The following is an 18,767-nucleotide window of genomic DNA, read 5'->3' as shown; positions in this document are numbered from 1 at the left end:
TGTCCCTCCAATGCATTTCCAGCATCACAGCGATTGGCCAGTAATTACAAGGATCACTGCAATCGCCCTTCTTGTAGATGGGGACAATTATTGCCTCTCTCAAAGAGGCCGGAACTTCTTTCCTATACAGAATCTGATCAAAAATCAGCATGGCTAATCAGCTCCACTCCATTTGGTTCTCTTAAGGAGCTGATTAGAAATTCCATCTGGGCCCGCAGCTCTAGAATAGCTGAGGCCCTTTATCCTACACTCCAGTTCTTCTCTATCAATTTCAATAAACCATTTTTTGGGGGGGGACTCTTGCTCCTCTATTTTCTTATAAGTTCCCGGATCACCAAATAGCCTAGAGCAATGAGTGTACCAACTTGACTCACTGACTTGGCCCATCATACAACTGGTTCTATAAGTCTCCCCCGTTTTTCAACAGTTCCCAGAGGTCCCTTGTGTTTTTATTACATACCGCCTTTAACATCTGTTCAGCCTCGGTCTGCAGCCATAGGCTTCTGCTAGCATTGAGCCATTTCCTGAACTTCTGCTTACAAAGACGGATTAACTCAGCAGTGTGAGCACATTTCTGAGAATTCTCCCTAATTCCCTCTACCTTCGAGACCCCCAGCAACCTTGCTGGATTTTGAGGACTTGATTCTTTTTTAACCTGGAGAGAGTGAGCCCCTTTTTTCCACTCTCTCATGTGTGTTAATGTGATTTTGTACACTGTTTCTTTTGGTTGTGGAGTCCTCCATAGGCATAATCTTTTACATTTTTACACAGCACCTTTAGTGCAGTGCCACAGGGAAGTCATCCAGATTTCCAAAAGGTTTAAATACCTTCTCTGGGGTAAACTACTGTTTCCCAGAGCAGTAAAGTGAAATTTACTTTACTTACATTTGTAACTTTCTAGACCCAGCACTCACCATCTTACAATAGGGTGCTGGAGGGGTTAGTTGGTATCCTCTTTTTTTTTTTCTAGCTTCTCATGTAACATTTTCATGTTTCCCTTTCTTCACTGAATGGCTGGTGCCGCCAGTAGTTTACTTTTTACTACCATTATGGCAATTTAACGCAAGCTTTGTTTGCAGCCACAGTAAAGCACCCATGGGTGCCATTTTTTTTAACCTGGACGAAGGAATCTGAAGAAGAACTTGAAGAGGACGCCTGCTGCAACTCCTGGACTGTTGGTTTGCCTTGTGAATCCCTGCTGCTGTGCTGAAACTCCAATTTCATATGGGCAGAGAAGCTCCTGCAAGGACGACTTCTCCCTTTTGAGTTGGTGGGACCAATCAACTCCAAAGTAAAGCACCTGGACATCCTCAACGCTGGTCGAGTATCCACTGCTGTTGCTGCTGGAACCGGATAGCCAGGGAGAGGAACACCAGTTTGTGTGCTTTGCTTTTAAGCTGGCCAAGAAAGCCAGGAAGATCCTCCAGACTTCCAGGAAGCGGAACTGACCAAGCCTCAGCCCCCTCAACAGAGTGCGGGAGCCCAGAAGCAAGGAAAGTTCATCTTGACAGCCAGCAACCGTGGTGTTGCTATTTGCGTTGGGCGCGAGGAGCTGAAACACAGAACAGCCACTTGTTTGAAGTTTGCCGTTTGCAAGCAGTGTCTGTCCCATTCCAGTGCAGGGGTCCCCAGAAGTCCTCCCTCTTGTCCCCACGACTGAGGCCCAGGAACAGAAGTCATCTGCTGCACTTTTTCTTCAACCTAAAGGTACTGTAAAGTCTAAAAACTTACCTCTTGTTGTGTAGCCACTTGTCCTCGTTGGATACTTGCTTGGTTGCATGTGTAGTTACTGGCAGCTTCTTTACTTCACAAGCCTAATCAGCTTGTGACCATAATTTGATTTTCTTCTTTTCTACCAAGACTTTTTAAACATTGGAAAAGACTTTCTACTTCCCTACAAGAAGTGCCTCAGTTCACCTTGACATTTGCTAACTTAAATGAATGTCTCTTCTTTCTTCTGCTGATTTTGCCTTACTTCCTGGAAAGGGTTAACTGACTTTGCATTGGGGGGTTGTATTGAAAGTACTTAACTATCTGAGAAACTGTGTGAATACTTGTTTTATTCTGAACTCTCTTCTCTTTAACACTACTCCCAAGAATATTCTAAATGCAACAGTGATATATTAATGCCAACAGCACCCTAGCTATTGAAGTCACCTTAGGGTGTAGGTAGTGCCTGTGTGGTATCCCAAATGGGTATTTTCTGATTTAGATGAATGTGTATTTTTGAAGTGTTTGTATGGTGTTGTATAGTGCTCCCTTCTGAAGAAGGCTTATTCAAACTGACTGTTAAATTCATAATTGTTTAATCAAGAAACCTTGTGTGTAAGTTTATTTGAATACTTGTCACTGTGAATCTCTGTGTAACTCCCCTACAGCTCACATTGACCCCTCTTGCGATAAGCCTGGGTGCTCCACACGCTACCAACCTGTGTAGTGCAGACGTATACCAAAGGTTGGGTTTCTATTGCCAGGAGGTCAGGGTTGTTGTAGTGCACCCAAAGGGTACTGCATATAATCCTGCCTAACAAGCGGCATCCAGAGCCTTTCCAGCTTTAATTTTCCTCAGGTCTATGCACAGTTCTTTCTTACTCCTGTCAACCTTACGATCATAAGCATGTTTAGGAACTTGCCCCGCTTTTTTACTATTATTCACTACATGGTTGAAGTCGAATAGTGTCCAGTTGTATACAATACACGCTTTATCCCTTTCCACTGCCGCCTCATATTGGCCATAGATTACATTGATCTCCTCCTTTCCTACTCTTAGCCTATTCCCAAGTTACTTCCACTGGGTTCATTTTCTTTTCATCAGGTCTTTCACTAAACTCCAACCCGATAGCGACCAGATCGTGGTCACTCAGGGACTGCTTCACTATTTCCAATCTGCTCACTCTTTCAACAATATTACCGGAAATAAACAGTAGTCCAAACAGAATCATTTTTGCCCCCGGCCCCATGTGTAAGCTCCTGGGATATCCCCCAATGTCTGCACATTAAGCATATGGAGCTCCCTAGAGCCAACCTCAAAGACCTTCCATCCAACTCACACTCTTTTCGAGGACATCCATTCTCATCCAACAGATGTATGTTTAAATCCCCACACACAATCATAGAGGCCTTCTCCCATTCACGTGAAACCTGATCAAGCTCTTTTGTTATAGATTGAACAAAGTTAACTTGCTTGCACCAATTCACCCTCCAGTAAACATTCATTAGGAGGAGGTAGTCCTGCTTTCCATTTGCCAACCTCGAGTTTAAAAACGTGAACATATGGATTAGGAGTTTCCTGACTGATCATAGTAAATCCAGCATCTACTTATATTGGTGTCAGGAGGCCTGCAAAGGGTCCCCCCCATAACCCTCTTTTCGTCTAGGTTCAAAAAGGGTTCATAGAATTCATACGAGGGGGTGGGGGGTCCTGAGCCATATCTCCTGCAGACATAAGAGGTCATATTTTCCCAGACTCAAGTTTTCTGTTAACAGCGATTTGAAACCTCTTGTGTTCCAAGAACCGATCCAAACTTTGGGGGTTTCATCCTGATAAGCGATCTATTTCTTACTAGTACTGGCTATTGTGACAGCCAGACCCAATTTCTGTGCCTACTCCCTGGTCCTTTTTTGGGGGCTTCAGAGCTGTTGTCCACTGTACATTTTAATTGTCTATTTTTTCTGGGAGTGACCTCCTGGGAAGTTTGAACCCGACTAGAAAACTAAGGTGTATTACCTGGCTTAGATATTGAAGCCACCTCTCGCTTAGGCCTAGCCTCCTCTCTAATTTTTACTCCTCCTGTTCGTCTGCACCCGGGCGCCTCCATTTTATTTTGACTTTGTCAATCCGCTGTAGATGGCCTTGTATCATATCCAAGTGGCAGCATCTTCTCACTTTGCGAGAGTATTGAGATTTCTTTTTTTTTAATCTCTCTCGATACTAAGTAGAGAACCACCCAGTCCATCTTTTTTTCAGACACAAATTCAACCACTCTAATGTTGTCCGAAGACACGAATCGGAGCAATGGGATGTATTGAACAAGTTTCATGACATTGCTCCGATTCAGAATTGGGGCTATGCTACGATTTACAATTCTCAAGCTGGATTTTGAAGGCCTCCACATTCTGCTCTTTGGACTTTACCGAGCTATTTACAGTTTTGAAGCAGATATTACTAATCCGTTTAGGGTTACCAGTATAGCCCAGTGCGGCCAACTTCTGTTCTATAGTAAGGAAAATGTTTCCAGGTGCTGTAGAGTTTGATTTCTTGCGCGTAGTCCTCGGGTCCAATTTTGCCCTTTTCAGTCAGTCAGTTTCCACTTGACTGGCCATTCTTTCAATTTCAGCCCATTCCGAATTTGAGGTGGTTCCATTCTTCATCCTCTCTATCCTGCTCAATTATCTCTACCAAATCACTGAGACGGGTGTCATCCACCGATTCTATGTTCTCATCCAAAGCGAATCTATTCTCCTCCAATGCCAATACCAGCTTGTTCACTATTCTCCTGACCCTAAGGCGTGACAGCTCCTTTCCCAATCCTTTAAGGGATTGTCTTATTGATGGGGTGGAGGGCGGAATTCTTAGGTTCTGGAGGAAAGCCCTCGAGCCATTGGATTTATTTTTCCTCGTGGGCATTTTTTTTTTCCTTGTTGCATTTCCTTGCAAGCTTTCTTCCCTGCATTGCCTTTACTTGAGAAGATTGAGAACCTATTCACTTCCTTTGCATGGGTGTCCGTACTTGGGCCCGGGCCAGTTACAACCTCCGAGGCTGTCAGTTCACCTTGGGAAGCTCTGGCAGCCACAGTTGGACAGACCACTCTCTGATCATTTTTCCAAGATGCACGCATCCCCTTAGTTTTGGAGAATGGCCTCCATCATTGTAGACTTATCAGTCGACTCCCTTCTTGCTAGATCACACAGGCGATTTTGCCATTGTACAGACGTTTCCGCATCTTTATTGAGACGGTCCTCCACTTTCATTGCTCACCTTTCTAGGGCCACAAGCTTTGACTGGAGTGGAAAATTGGGGGTTGGCAGAAAGAGACTAGTGAGATCCAGCACTAGCACCGTGAAAATAAATAGGTTGTTGGGCTGCAGGTAAAAGCACGGTGTGGGTTGCCTGCCAAGTTACCCACAGGTAGATTACTAAGTGCAAGAAAGGGTTGTATGTTTTCACACTGCGCACTGAGCAACAAAATCAATGCAGGTTATGCACATTGTAATTGAGTACAAGGCAGCCTGACACGTTTTTCGAGCTGTAAGGCTCTTCATCTGAGGCTGCAAGGGAGATATACATTAACCATACAAAGATGCACCAAGGAGGGTAGTAGATGCATCATAACCAAGACACAAAGGGGGCACGATGGGCAATTTACACAATCCATTAATCAGACAATTCAAATATGAGGTAGTTGCCCATAAAACAATTTGTTGCACATTGCATTAAAAAACACACAAAGAAGGATATTGAGTGACAATTAAATATGACAGATTACCATTTTGAAGTGGATGCCGTGTGCGAAAACGGGAAGAGACACAAAATACCATATTAGTAAAATAGCCAACCTGGTTAGGCATGTACACCTATACTGAACGCTCAGAATTGTACTCAGATAAAAATGTACTTGTACCTTCGAATTTCTTGACAATCATACATGGCGCTGAAAAGAATTGGGTACATACAATGTAAATTCTTTTATTAATTGTAATACCAAATTTTGTGTGTACTGTATCATGTGCATATGTGGACAGCGCTATATTGGCAGTACAATCTCAAGCCAGGAGTCCAAATATCCCCTGGCCACCCATTGGCAAAGTTATCACCAAATGGACAACAAAACATCAATTAGATTTGTGCGTATAGCGAAAGTCTCTTTACCACAAAGAGGTGGTAATCTTGTTCTCAAGCTCGGACAATTGGAGGCACGGCTAATCTGCCAATACCACACTGTGGTACATGGACTCAACACAGACCATGAACTTTCTGTATTTCTGTGAAGCCATGTCAAATTGATGCGTTACTTGAGCTGCGATTCTTAACTCAAGAATTAGAACCTAACCACTTGGATATTAGATGAATATCATCCATGTTTGGTCATGCATGCTGTATCTGATATTGATGCACGGAAGTTTGTTTCTGTTTAATAATCATATATTAATGGTATCGGCAGTACACTTCCCCAGCTCACCGCGTCATATGAAAAGGTACACTTAATGCCGCCAATTCGAGCACTTCACTACTGCAACCATTGGTACTGTCAGCCCTCTCTCCCTCCAATGAACGGAACCGGACTTGGGTTCTTAATTGTAATTCATTCAAGATTCCTTTTGAGTACCTTAATTGGGCCAGCGTGTATTATATCATTATAATAATCCTTGGTCACTCTGACATATCTCATGTATGACACCCTTTAAGCTGCTACACTAGCCAACATCATACACCCAACATGGCCGCCCACTTGAGCGGCACACCATACTAAGATGGCCGTCCTAGCCTCGCGGCAATGTTTAAACACAAGCAAATCTTTGCGCGTGCTGCTCCATCCACGGCATTGATGCAGAAACGCTGGTAAGAGGTATTTCGCGCACGTCTCCGACACAGACTGTCAGGGTCTGCATTAGCGCACGTGACCGTCTAGCCTAATTAATACAACTAATGATATCTACTAAAAGATACTAATTAGCGTACATTCTCCATTTTCACCACACTGTTCTGCTCAATCACTCACCGCTCCCAAGATTTTTGAAAACTCAACATAGTGCACCGAGTTCGCAATAAGCGCTAATATAGGTATGTGCAACCTAATTTTGCTCTAAAAATGTCTTTGCCTAAAATGATTTATCAGTAGAAATTCCTTTATATTGGTGACTCAGTGATAGAATTATCCTTTGCTCACAGTGGAGCCCTTACAATTGAAAAGTTACAACACCCTACATTAATTTTTGTTAAGTGGCACTCTGCCTTCCAATAATTTTCGCACAATGCCCTCGGGATAATGCCTTTTGTACTTAATTCAATTGCCTTCCATTGATATTTATCCTCATCAAATTCTTTTCAGCGCCATGTATGATTGTCAAGAAATTCGAAGGTACAAGTACATTTTTATCTTAATACACTTCCATGCGTTCAGTATAGGTGTACATGCCTAACCAGGTTGGATATTTTACTTATATGGTATTTTTCTGTCTCTTCCTGTTTTTCGCACATGGAATCCACTTTAAAATGGTAATCTGTCATATTTAATTGTCCATCAATATCCTTCTTTGTTTTTTGATGCAATGTGCAACAAATTGTTTTATGGGCAACTACCTCATATTTGAATTGTCTTATTAATGGAATGTGTAAATCGCCCATCGGTGCCCCCTTTGTGTTTTTGGTTTTGGTCATAATGCACCTACTACCCTCCTTGGTGCATCTTTGTATTGTTAATATATATCTCACTTGCAGCCTCCGATGAAGAGCCTTACAGCTCGAAACACGTGTCAGGCTACCTTGTACTCAATTAAACTGTGCATAACCTGCATTGATTTTGTTGTTCAGTGCCCAGTGTGAAAACATACAGCCCTTTCTTTTACATCGCTTTCAAAGTGCCCTGATCCTGAGTCAATTCATGAATAGACTCAGTTTGGTAAATGGTGACAGGGAGATTGAAAGGGAGGCCTAAATTATCCTCTGGAGTTCCGTCAGATCCACATTCATTTGTTGTATTTGATCAACTATACTCTGGTTTCCCCAAGCCACGTCATCCTGGCTAGAGTCTGAGGAGTCCGTAGAATCGTTACCCGAGGATTTTCTCAACACAGCATCTGGAAGATGGCTTTGGGGCCTCTGGCCCAGAGACAGCGATGACCGGTCTACGTCATCGTTACCCGTTACTTCAGTTCTCAGATCCACATTCGGGCTCATCGTTTGAGGATCACACTGCATCATTGACTGTATGGATTATATTCCAGTCTTCAAGGGACATGTTGGCCTCTAGAGCTGACAATCTATTCTGAAAAGAGGCCAAACATTTTCTTTTTTTATTCGCTATTTTATCCGTTAGCTCAATAAGATCTCGTGACAATTGAGCAGCAATATAAGAGTTTTTGCGAGTGGGCAGCTGCAAGGAAGGGCCAGTAGTCTCAGCCTGCATCTCGACTGTCTGAGAGCCAGTCGCTACGTCATCCTTGTGAGGGTTATCTGTTGCTAGTGCCCGTTTCCCCCTTGAACAGGCTCCTTTTCCTGGGATATGGCCTCCATCATGATCTCATTTACCGATGCCACCTCCCACAACCCTTTCTCACTTTCACTCCCTTCCATTCCCCATCCTTTCTCAATCAAGGCTGTCATGGGCTCCTTCTCTGGCCTGAACCGATTTCCATTGATCTCCTCAGTAAGCCCATTAGGTTCCACAGAGCCATTTCGTGCTGCCAGATTAGGTGGGATAGTTTCTCAATTTGTCATTTCCAAACAGGTGTCTGTAGAGTTTACTGAGGATTTTGCAAGCTGACGCGTTTTCATTTTCAAGTCCGTTTGTCTGAGATTGACCTTAAAAGTACTTCTTGTAAAAAGAATAGATGGGCGGATTTCAGTTGAGTTTTAGGCAGTAATCACCCACCATAAATCTCCAACGCCACCCGAGAAACAGTCGTCGCAATACAAAAGGCCTTTTATAGCACTCAGCTCAGTCTGTAGGACCATTCGAATGTTGCCATCTTTAGTACTATCTCATATGTGGGTCTGTGCAACAGATTGCTTCGTGGAGAAAATGGGTAATCCGCTAAGTCTATCCCCTACAGCCAAGCCCCGCACTTGGTATTGAAAAGCTGTGTACCGCTCGGTTGATAGAAGGCCCTGACCTTTCGCACAAGTAACACCAGTCACAGACGCCGGTAAAATGTATATACTCGCCGCCCAACAAACTTACAGTTGATCCTGTTTAATGCTGGGATAGGGGTGATGAGAATTGGTCCTAGGGTCTTCAGTCACCTAGATTACCACCGAACACGGAGTACTTGGCTAAACACCCCTGCTCCTTAGATCGTGCATGCAATTCAACTCCGTCTTGGGAGAATCCAATGAAGGAGAGGAGCACTTGCTGTTTCTCCAAGGCAGCAGTGGTCAGTCCAGATCCGTGTGAGGTCCCAACACACTGCTCGCACACCGCGCACGCTCTGTGATGGTGTGAGGATTTATGCAAATTCAAACTCCTTCTGGTAGGAATGAAGAGAGTAAACGGAGTGCAGCCAGGATAGCAAAGTCACGTTGTAGTGAATGGAGAGCCGCCAAGCGGTTCATGCAGGTACTGCGTTACACCCAACACACTGCTCACACACTGTGGCTGGCTATAAGTTTACTACTTGAAATGTATACCCATGATTCCAGAGCATTGACTAGACTGGCTAACCCTAATGGAAGTGGTCAGCCAAAACATCTGTAGAGCTGCTTGTTTGACCCATGAGCAATACTGGTTTATTAGATATGGGGGTAGGGTTCAGGAGAAGTAGGAAAGTTAACCTACAACCGGTATCTTTTTAGATTGCTCAGTAAATAGCAAAAAAGATATGAAAATGTGCATAATAATATGATGACTGTTACACACTGAAGTTTCTACCAACGTATGTCTTTTTTTTGTTTTTCAGGTCATAGACATGCCAGAGCACAATCCTGGACAAATGGGTGGAACAATGAGACTTGGCAAAAGGAGAACCATCTTTCAAGCTAAATCTTCAATCATGAGTAAGCATGCTTTGTACCATTTCACATTTAGTTAATCAACTATTGTGTGCAACAGTTGTTGGGACAGTTTTTCAGAAGTCCAACGAAGGGCTTAGTAAAACCATTCAACTGACGTAGTACAAGACTCCACTCTTAGTTTATGGCTGTACCACCTGAGTTCAGGGTAGTGTAGACAGAGCAGCACGGCTTATCCTAGGAGGGAGAGAGGGCTATAGAATCAGTACAAATGAAATTGCTATACAAATAGCCCAAAGAAACACAAACACTATGTATTGTAAAAATCAATGGTTTATTTAAATACAAGTACGCCCAGATAAATCTTGGGAAATTATCACGTTATATATGACCACAATTATAAAAACACAACACTATGCTTGAAGGTGCACAGAGTAACCTTATTTGGAACAACAGGAGTTCTAGGGATGTCAAAACCAATAGTTAGTTTGAGATTACTTTCAGTAATACCAGGGTAGTAGACCCCATCAGTTGTACCGTGACACTCAGCAAGAAATCACATATGATCAACTGGACAATATACTTTTCTGATCTAGTGACACATTCTAGGAACAGTATAAACCTATAACTTTGATTCGGTATAACATTTATTCAAGGTAGGTTGGACTTTGGTGTGTATTATTCAATTACAGTTGTTCAGTTCACAGACAAAGGGAAGCAATAATTCAACCTATTTTAGCTAACAATTTTCTGATGCCTGTTAATCTGCTTAGAATTGCATGATGTGCATATAGTCCGACATCTAGTGGTAATCGCAGAGTATTGCATCTTTCTTTCAAAGATCCAAAGGGGACATCGACATGGGCGTGACTAACACTATCCATAACGTGACGTGTAGTGTAAACAAAATCCCACATGCGTCGAGGTCCATCAGATTGTTTTTTCCACCCAACTACTTGGTTGCCTTATGCGGTGCTCGCAAGAGTTGACATTGCTCATTAATTACTACTTTGTCCCAAGACCAATGGTAGTCTACGCTACTTCTTTTCGATGACTACTTCGTGGACTCCTACGCCAAAGACATCCACTACTGCTCGGTGACTGGTGCATTGATGGACATCTGTCGACCGCATGGCCTCGGCCCTCCGGCCAGGCCCTTGCAATAGGGAGAGTGGGGCCCTGGGTTGATTTCTTTTTGAGAATGCATTTCCTTTTCCCTTCACTTTCCTTCTTTGGACTGGCTGCCGTCTACCTCAGCTATGGAGAGGAAACCATTACATTTTGTTCGTCGTGTAACGAAAAATTCCCCTGGAAAGACGCCCACTGCAGAAGCAGTAGGTGTTTACCTCGTAACCACAGCGAGTGTTCTTGTAAATCCTGCAAGCTTTCATCCCAAGATGTTGAAGGACAGGCGGACCAAGAGGTGGGCGGCCTACGCAATGCAGGCCGAAACTTGTTCCCCCGTTGGCGCCGTCGCTTCGGATGATGACTTCAGTGGCAGCCATGGCTCCGACCTAGAAGCCATAGCCTTTCGGCGGAACTCTTCGGTCCCCATATGCCTGTCCCTAACAGACCGACCACCGGTTCTGTTACCCCGGCAACAAGGGCACACAAGCACCACCTAAGACAAAACGCACAACCCCTAAGGCCTCTTCGACGGACACGTCGAAGAAGTCGCCAAACGCGAACAGGCTCGCCGAAAACTTCAATGGTGTTTGCCAAACCTCACGGTCCGGCTCCCTCTCCGCAACTCATTCTTGTAGTTTGAGACTTGCCATGATCTTGCTTGTTAAGTGTTGCCAAAATGCTATTACTTTGTATACTGTTGGGAACATTTTCCTTAATCCCTTTGATCAGGGTTTTTAGGTATGTCTTCCTCACTTTGGTGCAAGGGATTCCCTCGAGCTTCAACAGGTTCTCTAATTTGATAATATAGCAACACTACTCAGGCTTAATTCTTAGGATGTGAGTGGGATGGTTAATAGGTGCAGGACACACCATTCACTAATACCAAACGAAAGACTGGCCACCGTTTATTTTTATAAACCTATCTCTATATAAGAAAAGGCAAGATACAAAACACTACACCAATGGGTTGGTAAACTTATGAAACTAAGTTTTGAAGATCTAGCCTTGTCTGAAGATAAAATGCAGGGTTCCTAATGATAGTTTCGAATGACATAGTTTCGAATGGCAAAGTTTCAAATAAAAATGCGTCAAAAATGCATTTATTTTAATTTTATTTATTTTACATTTATAAAGCTCACAACTGCCCTGAGGCATCGTGGCGCTGTTACAGCAAATTCACTTAGTACCAGATAAACCTGTACAACTCTTAGATACAGATTCAAATACATCTTAATATTCCTGTTCAGGGTTACAATGGAACAATAAAGTGGATGCAGATTATTTGAAAAGTATGGTTTTCAGTGTCTTTCTGAAGGCTATGAGGGATGTTTCTTGCCTAAGTCTGGGTGGTAGTGAGTACCATGATTTTGGTGCTAGCACTTCGAAACTGGCACCGCCTGCTTTGGCTCTGTTGTATGTGGGAATTGTGAGTTGATGACAGTATAGAATGCGCTTGGGTCTGAGTGATTGAGCCAGATGTATCCGTACGGCAAGGTATGTAGGTGCTGTTTGGGATAGACATCTGTGCGTGATTGTGAGTGTCTTGAACAGAATACGTTCTTTGATGGGGAGCCAGTGAGCCTCTCGTCTGGCCTGAGAGATATGCTCTCTCCTGGGTATACTGACAGCAGCTCTGAGTGTTATTTTGCGTAATCTGTAGTCTGATGTTCTTGGCAGAGGTCCCCAACAGGATGCCATTGCAGTAGTCCAGTTTAGTGCCCATGGTAACTCTAGCAATATTGAGACCGTTTTTAGCTCACTTGTCAATTCATAGATAGGGTGGAGTCCAAGAAGACTACAAGGGTTTTTACTGAGGCAGAGACTGCGATAACTGTGTTCTCTGTTGAATTTGCTGTATTTGCTGTCTAATTATTGTAGGGACTCTTTGGTGCCTACAAGCAGGATCTCTGTTTTGTCCCCATTGAGACAAAGGCCATTGGCCGCCATCCACGCCTGGATGATTGCATGTGTCTGTTGTAGGGTTTTGAGGTGTTGCTCATAGTCACCAGTTGGTGGGAGAAGAATGTGCGTCATCGGCATAATTGGTGAACGTTATGCCGTGATCTTCTAAGTCGTTGAATAGTGGGAGGGTGAAGAGGTTATAGAGGTTGAGGGAGGTGCACGAACCCTGTGGCACCCCACTGCAAATGGGGACGGGATGGCTGATGCCTGGTCTGAGAAGGCCCTCATGGCTCGTCCTTCCAGGAAGGAAGTTATCCAGGTGGTGGCTTCTTGTGAGGAATGGGCGGAAGCTGTGAGGTGTTTCCCTAGTGTTTTGTGGTCGACCAGGTCAAATGCTGCAGACAGGTCGAGGAGCAAGAGGAGCGTGGACTTGTCCTTATCCATGTTTCTTAGAAGCTGTTTTTTAAGGCTAGAAGGGCGGACTCTGTGCCGTGCCGAGGGCGAAAGCCAGATTGCCTCATGCCCAAGGTGTTGTGCTTTTCCAGGTAGGACTGTATCTGCAAGTAGGCGGCCTTATCAAGAATTTTCAGCAGAAATGGCACAGTGGTAATAAGTCTGTAGTTAGGGGAGTCAGGGTCGAGTGTAGGCTTTTTTAACAGTGGTTGGACCCATGGTTCCTTAAGGGAGGATGGTACCGTGCCGGAGATTAAAGAAGCATTAATGAAGGCTGTGATGTAGGGGGCCAGTGCTGCAGCACAGTCTTTCATTAAGTTTGCAGTGCAGAAATCGCCCTTACACAATGGCTTTATGGGCTTCATGATTAGTAGGACCTCAGGAATGGTTACTTCTCTGAAGGCAAAGGGAGTCGGGGGGGGGGGGGGGGGGGGGTTGTGCTGGTAGCGGTGGATGCGGGTGACTCAACGCCAGTGTGTGCTGGGGGCACAGCCTTGGGTATATTGAGGTTGGCCTTAATTTTGTCCTGGAGTATGTTAATCTTGTTAGCATTGCATGTTGGATGTTGTTACACCATTTTTCATCCTCAACAGTCTGATGGGTAGACATGGGGTAAACAGCCAGTTCATTGAAAATGGCGAATAGTTCCTTGGATTGAGATGTAGCGTTTTCAATTCTGGAATTGTAGGCAGTAGCTTTTGCCATGGCAATGGCGTTTTTATATTGCTTGGCGATTGTGAGAGATGATTCACATGTGGAGGCAGAGGGGCGCGAATGCCATTTTTTTCAGGGCTCGTCTCTTGATTGCTTTAAGGTCGAGTAGGTCTTGGTTATACCAGGAGTTGGCATGTTTTATACTTTTGGCTTTTTTAGTTTCTAATGGGGCGATGGCATCAATCACCTTTTTGAGAACTGTGTTGTAGAGCTCAGCCAGTTCTGTGGGGTTGTTGGGAAGGGGTAGTGCTAAGGCTGATGCTTCTAGGAGGAGGAAAATTCTTTCTTTGGTAAGCAGTTTTTTAGATCCCGCTAATGCGGCAGGCATGGGAGGGTTTTGTTGCACCAGTGTTATGGAGGGTATGAGGAAGTGCAGGAGATGGTGGTCAGTCCATGGGCAAGGGGTGTTGGCGCTGATGTCAACATTACAGTTGTGATCGGCTATCCAATCCATTATGCGACCTTTGATGTGGGTTGGACTGTCAACTTTTTGGATAAAGCCTAAATCCATGAGGGATTTGGCAAAGGCTTTACCTTTTTTGTCTTTCATATGTTTGAAGTCGAGATTGAAATCTCCTAAGAGAATGGCGCTGTTGTTTTTGAGGTTTTCCTAAGAGGTGTAGGAGATTGGCTTGAAAGTCCAGTAGGGGGCCTGAAGGGTGGTATACTAGGTGTAGCATCATGGTGTCATTGGGAGAGAATGAGATTTTTACAGAGAGGGCGTCAAAGTTCTCGGAAGTGGCTGACTTTATTTGTCTGGCTTTGTGTATCTTTTACGATAAGGGCAACCCCACCACCTTTGTTAGTGGATCTATCCTGATGGAGGATAGTGTATCCTGGTGGTAGGGTTTGGCATATGGTTGGTCCGAAAGCTTTGTGTAGCCAGGTTTCTGTGATGGCTAGGACATCGAGCTCTAAGTCGACGATGAGGTCATGGATTTCTGTGGCGTGGGCTTGCATGGATCTGGCATTGATTAGTGCAAATTGGGTTTGAGTGGTGGGGTTGTGACTAGATTTGGGTTTGGTTATGACTCTGGGATGTGTTATGATGGGTTCAGGCTTACTTGGAATGGTGTTAGTTGTTTGGGGGGGGGGGGGGGCGGGGTAAGCGCAGGACGGGTTTTGACTGAGTGCTTGTTCGTAGAGGAGGATGTAGTGGGTGTGCAGGATCCTAGTCTTTGGTTCCTTAGGAGTAAAGGTAGAGGGGCCATATGGGTTGAACTACCCGTGTTGGCTGAGGCACGGCATTGCATGGGCGTTGAGAGGAGATCTTCCTGGGGGCATGGTATGGCTGACCAATAACTGTAGGGAGGAAGGGTGTCGGTGGAATCCTATGTGAGCAGGGTGGGAGGAGTGGTGCGGTGGTCGAGTTAGTGGCCATATTGATGATGATTTGAAGGAGTAGGCACGTGTTTGGGTCCCCCAACCCCTGTTTTTTTACCCATTAACACCAATTTTAGTTTAAAAAAACTTACCCTACAAAAAATTGATTTTTTCGATGCATTTTTTTCAAAACTTTGGCATTTCGAAACTGTTTTCGAAACAATGCCTGGATACCAAATGCAGTTATAGGGAAGTAAAATCCTTTTCCCATGTTCCGCCAAATTTGTTACAAATATCCCCTGCCCCGTCCGCCCGCACCCCCTCGCCCCGGCTTCCTGATCACCATTAATCCCGCCTTCCCAGCCCGCCCCGCGACCTGATTGGTCCTCCAGCCCTCAGTGTTTGCTGTAGCGTGTCCCGACCATCTTCCCAAGCTTTGTTTCCATTGAACTTGCCCAGGTGAGTGCAGCCCTCTTCTCAGACCCCATTTTCTGCCAAATTTGTTACAAATCTCCCCTCCCCTGTCCTCGCCCCCGCTTCCTGATCACTGATAATCCCACCTCCCCAGCCCGCCCCGCAACCTGACTGGTCCTCCTACAAGGACATTAGTGACCACTCCAGAAAGCCCCCACCACTCTACCTTACCTTTCGAAAACGTAGACTGCCATAGACTTACCCCATGCATAATTGGAGAGATTTGAAACCACCAGCCTATATCTATTTATGGATGGACTATAATTGTTGCCATGCATTACACATTAGCATAATTTCCAATGCTAATTAGAGAGAACTGTGAAGATTGGCCTGTGTCGCATCTAGATAGAATAGTGAATGTAAGCATGCGCCACACTTAGATGAAATTGTGAACTCTAGCCTGCGTTGCATCTAGATAGAAATCTGTACCTCCATGTATGTCTGTATCCCCATTTATGCCTGCATCGACCTTGTCCCTATGTATCCGTATGTCGCTATGTATGTCCCCACTGTCCTTGGTCACGTGCCTGGTCTCGGGCGCCTTACAGATAACCACTTATTCTCTACTATACACCATCACTCAACTAGAACACAGCTATAACCCTGATCATTCGGCCTACCTGAGCACATGCGAATACGACCCCATGAACACCCATCACCCAATAAAACGCAGCTAGCCGAGCACATTCTGGCCTAGTTGCTCACATAGGTGTTCCTCAGGCCTAACGCAGTCAGAATCCAGTCTAAGTGTCCACCCACCAGACTGCACACATCAAACCAATATCTCCAGCACCACATCTATCGCTAGGATGCAGTTATCATCTGACAAATACACTAGCTGCACACATCCAGTGCACCCACGCACCATACAACACTATTTCTCTCTACTGATCTGAACTGCGGTTCCACCTACCAGCGTTTTGAGGTCATACCAATGATATATAAGGTGCTATATAAATGCCAAGTAACATAACATAAAGCAGTTGAAGAGGTTTTCAAGACTGTGAGAAACCAGAAGGTGTCTCACTCCCTAGTCGCAGAGGATATGTCACCCAGGACATGGCCATCGCTTTTGGATTCAGCTCAAGGGGTGTACCAGACGCATGGTGAGACGCGCCATCCCCTTCCCTGTAACACTTTACCCTACCCCATCCTACCAGGTAGGATACTTAGGAACTCTATGCTCCAGCCCACCCCCCTCCTTACAACAAGATCACTTTCACACAGACAGCCCGCTATGGGAGAAAACGGACTAAGACCCGAGCCGTGTACGCGACATGTCCCAATGCATTGGTCAGGCGAGAGCAAGCAATTACTGACAATTACTCAAACCTACAGCTTTTTAACATGACCCAGGTCTATAAAGATAGGGGGCTCCGAAGGAGGAGGAAGAAGGTATTGTATGAGTGAGACAGAGCACACGATGAAACGGCAACTGAACGAGAGAAGAAAGACGGCAAAACGGATTGAAAGGAGAGAAATTCCCTTGACCTTTCTGACAAGGAACTATTACTTTTAGGACTGCTCGAAAGTGTAAGATCAGGAAACCAGGCTAAAGAATCCTTCATTGTCTGTCGGAGATGCCCATGGCCCTCCCACGTCATTAATCAAGGTGGGCAGAACGGCCATCGGTGAAATCAACACAGCCGGTGAGTTGAGGAGACCGATACAAGACCGGTCTGTGTTGAAGCCAAGGTTACAAGCAGCAACATTGTATGGCGAGCACTGGAACATTGTTAAAACGCGTGTGATAAAAGACGCAAGTAATGTTGAACTGCTAATGAGTGTTCGAACTTTGAAAGGAAAGATACAATATTTTTGACAGTGGTCCGGCACCGCATCTGTGCTCAATCGAAAGTCTCTGTAAGGTATCCAGTTGAGAAGTGGAAAAAGTGAAATTCAAAGAGTTGTAAAGGAATTGTAAATCGACCCTGGTCCAGCAGCGTGTCGAGCAAAATCCTGCGCACTGTCAAAAGTCTTTGATTCTGATACAGTAAAGAAAGTTTGGAAAAACCAGATAAATTGGTCTGAAAACGGCAGGGGGAGACTAATTAAAGGTTTTGTGATAAAGTGGGACTGAGCCCGGCAGAGGGGGGCCCAGGGTTACAAGTCAATAACCAGAGAAGTTGTGCATATGAGAATCCTGAGGAGAAAGGAACTTTGAATGTTTGTCGCATCAGGCCCTCTGAAGTAAACGACTTTGAATGGCAAAGAGACTTTTGCACAGAAGGCCCGGATACTGAGATTTTGAACTGCATCCTCGTGCTAGAAAAGCCAGAGTGTGTGCGAAGCTAGAGTATGCCGCCTTGTTCCATTCTGAAAACGTGGGGAAGAGAAGCTAACGACTCAACTATCCTGACATACCATTTCTTGAACACTTTACTTTTGTACAACATAGTTTTCCACACCATTTGTATTTAGAAGTAAGGATTGACAATAGGTTTATTAGCATAGGCCCAGTTATTATTTGATGGTCTTCGCTTGCGCCCATGTTTAGACTTGGGATTAGATGGGCGTTTTTCAAACCCTTTTTGAAGTTCAATAAACACCCATGAACCATGATCACTTGCCTAACTGTTTGGCTCTTAAGGCATGGTATCAAAGAGCAACCAGGTGTGCGGGCTTTTTCTGAAAAGTTGTGTTGCAATGGGTGTTCAAGCCACACAAGACCCTTGAGTGGAAGAGCACTCTCCTGGATTGAGGTCCAGCCGAAAAAGGACTTCACAGAACATAGTCTGCCGAGCAATACCCAGTTCTGCTGCAGACAGTTTTGTGATTTCTAGGGGCGGTCACTTCAAGTTATTTGACGACCATGAGGGCTCCGGCGATGACTCGGTCATTCAAGAGGCACTGAATGACCCTTGGAAATTGTTTAATTTAGATTCTGTGCTTCCCAGGTGTTAGACTTGATGGCTACACTCTGGCCTGGTGGACAGATGTGTAGGAGGCCAACCTAGTTAGCCAACAGGGAAAACTCTGGGAGCTGTAACCAAGCCAATCAAGGTAGCATGAAGAGAGCAGAGGAAGGATAGCTCAGGGGCAATGCATTTGTCTTGGAAGCAAGACAACACACGTAACACAGGTTTGAATCCCAATCCTGCACTT

The 18,767-nt window shown here is 44.8% G+C and overlaps 1 protein-coding gene across 1 annotated transcript in view; it reads left to right on the top strand.

Moving 5' to 3' along the window:
- CTPS1 (CTP synthase 1) overlaps positions 1 to 18,767 on the top strand; it is a 331,500-nt gene that overhangs the window by 172,051 nt on the left and 140,682 nt on the right. Inside the window, exon 14 of the mRNA XM_069623054.1 lies at positions 9,617 to 9,713. Coding sequence (XP_069479155.1) covers positions 9,617 to 9,713 — 97 coding nt within the window. The remainder of the gene's footprint in view (positions 1 to 9,616; positions 9,714 to 18,767) is intronic.

The sequence above is a fragment of the Ambystoma mexicanum genome, chromosome 11 (assembly GCF_040938575.1).
Source record: "Ambystoma mexicanum isolate Mex_15411 chromosome 11, UKY_AmexF1_1, whole genome shotgun sequence".
Taxonomy (NCBI): domain Eukaryota; kingdom Metazoa; phylum Chordata; class Amphibia; order Caudata; family Ambystomatidae; genus Ambystoma; species Ambystoma mexicanum.
This window is presented reverse-complemented; position numbering and strand designations above follow the sequence as displayed.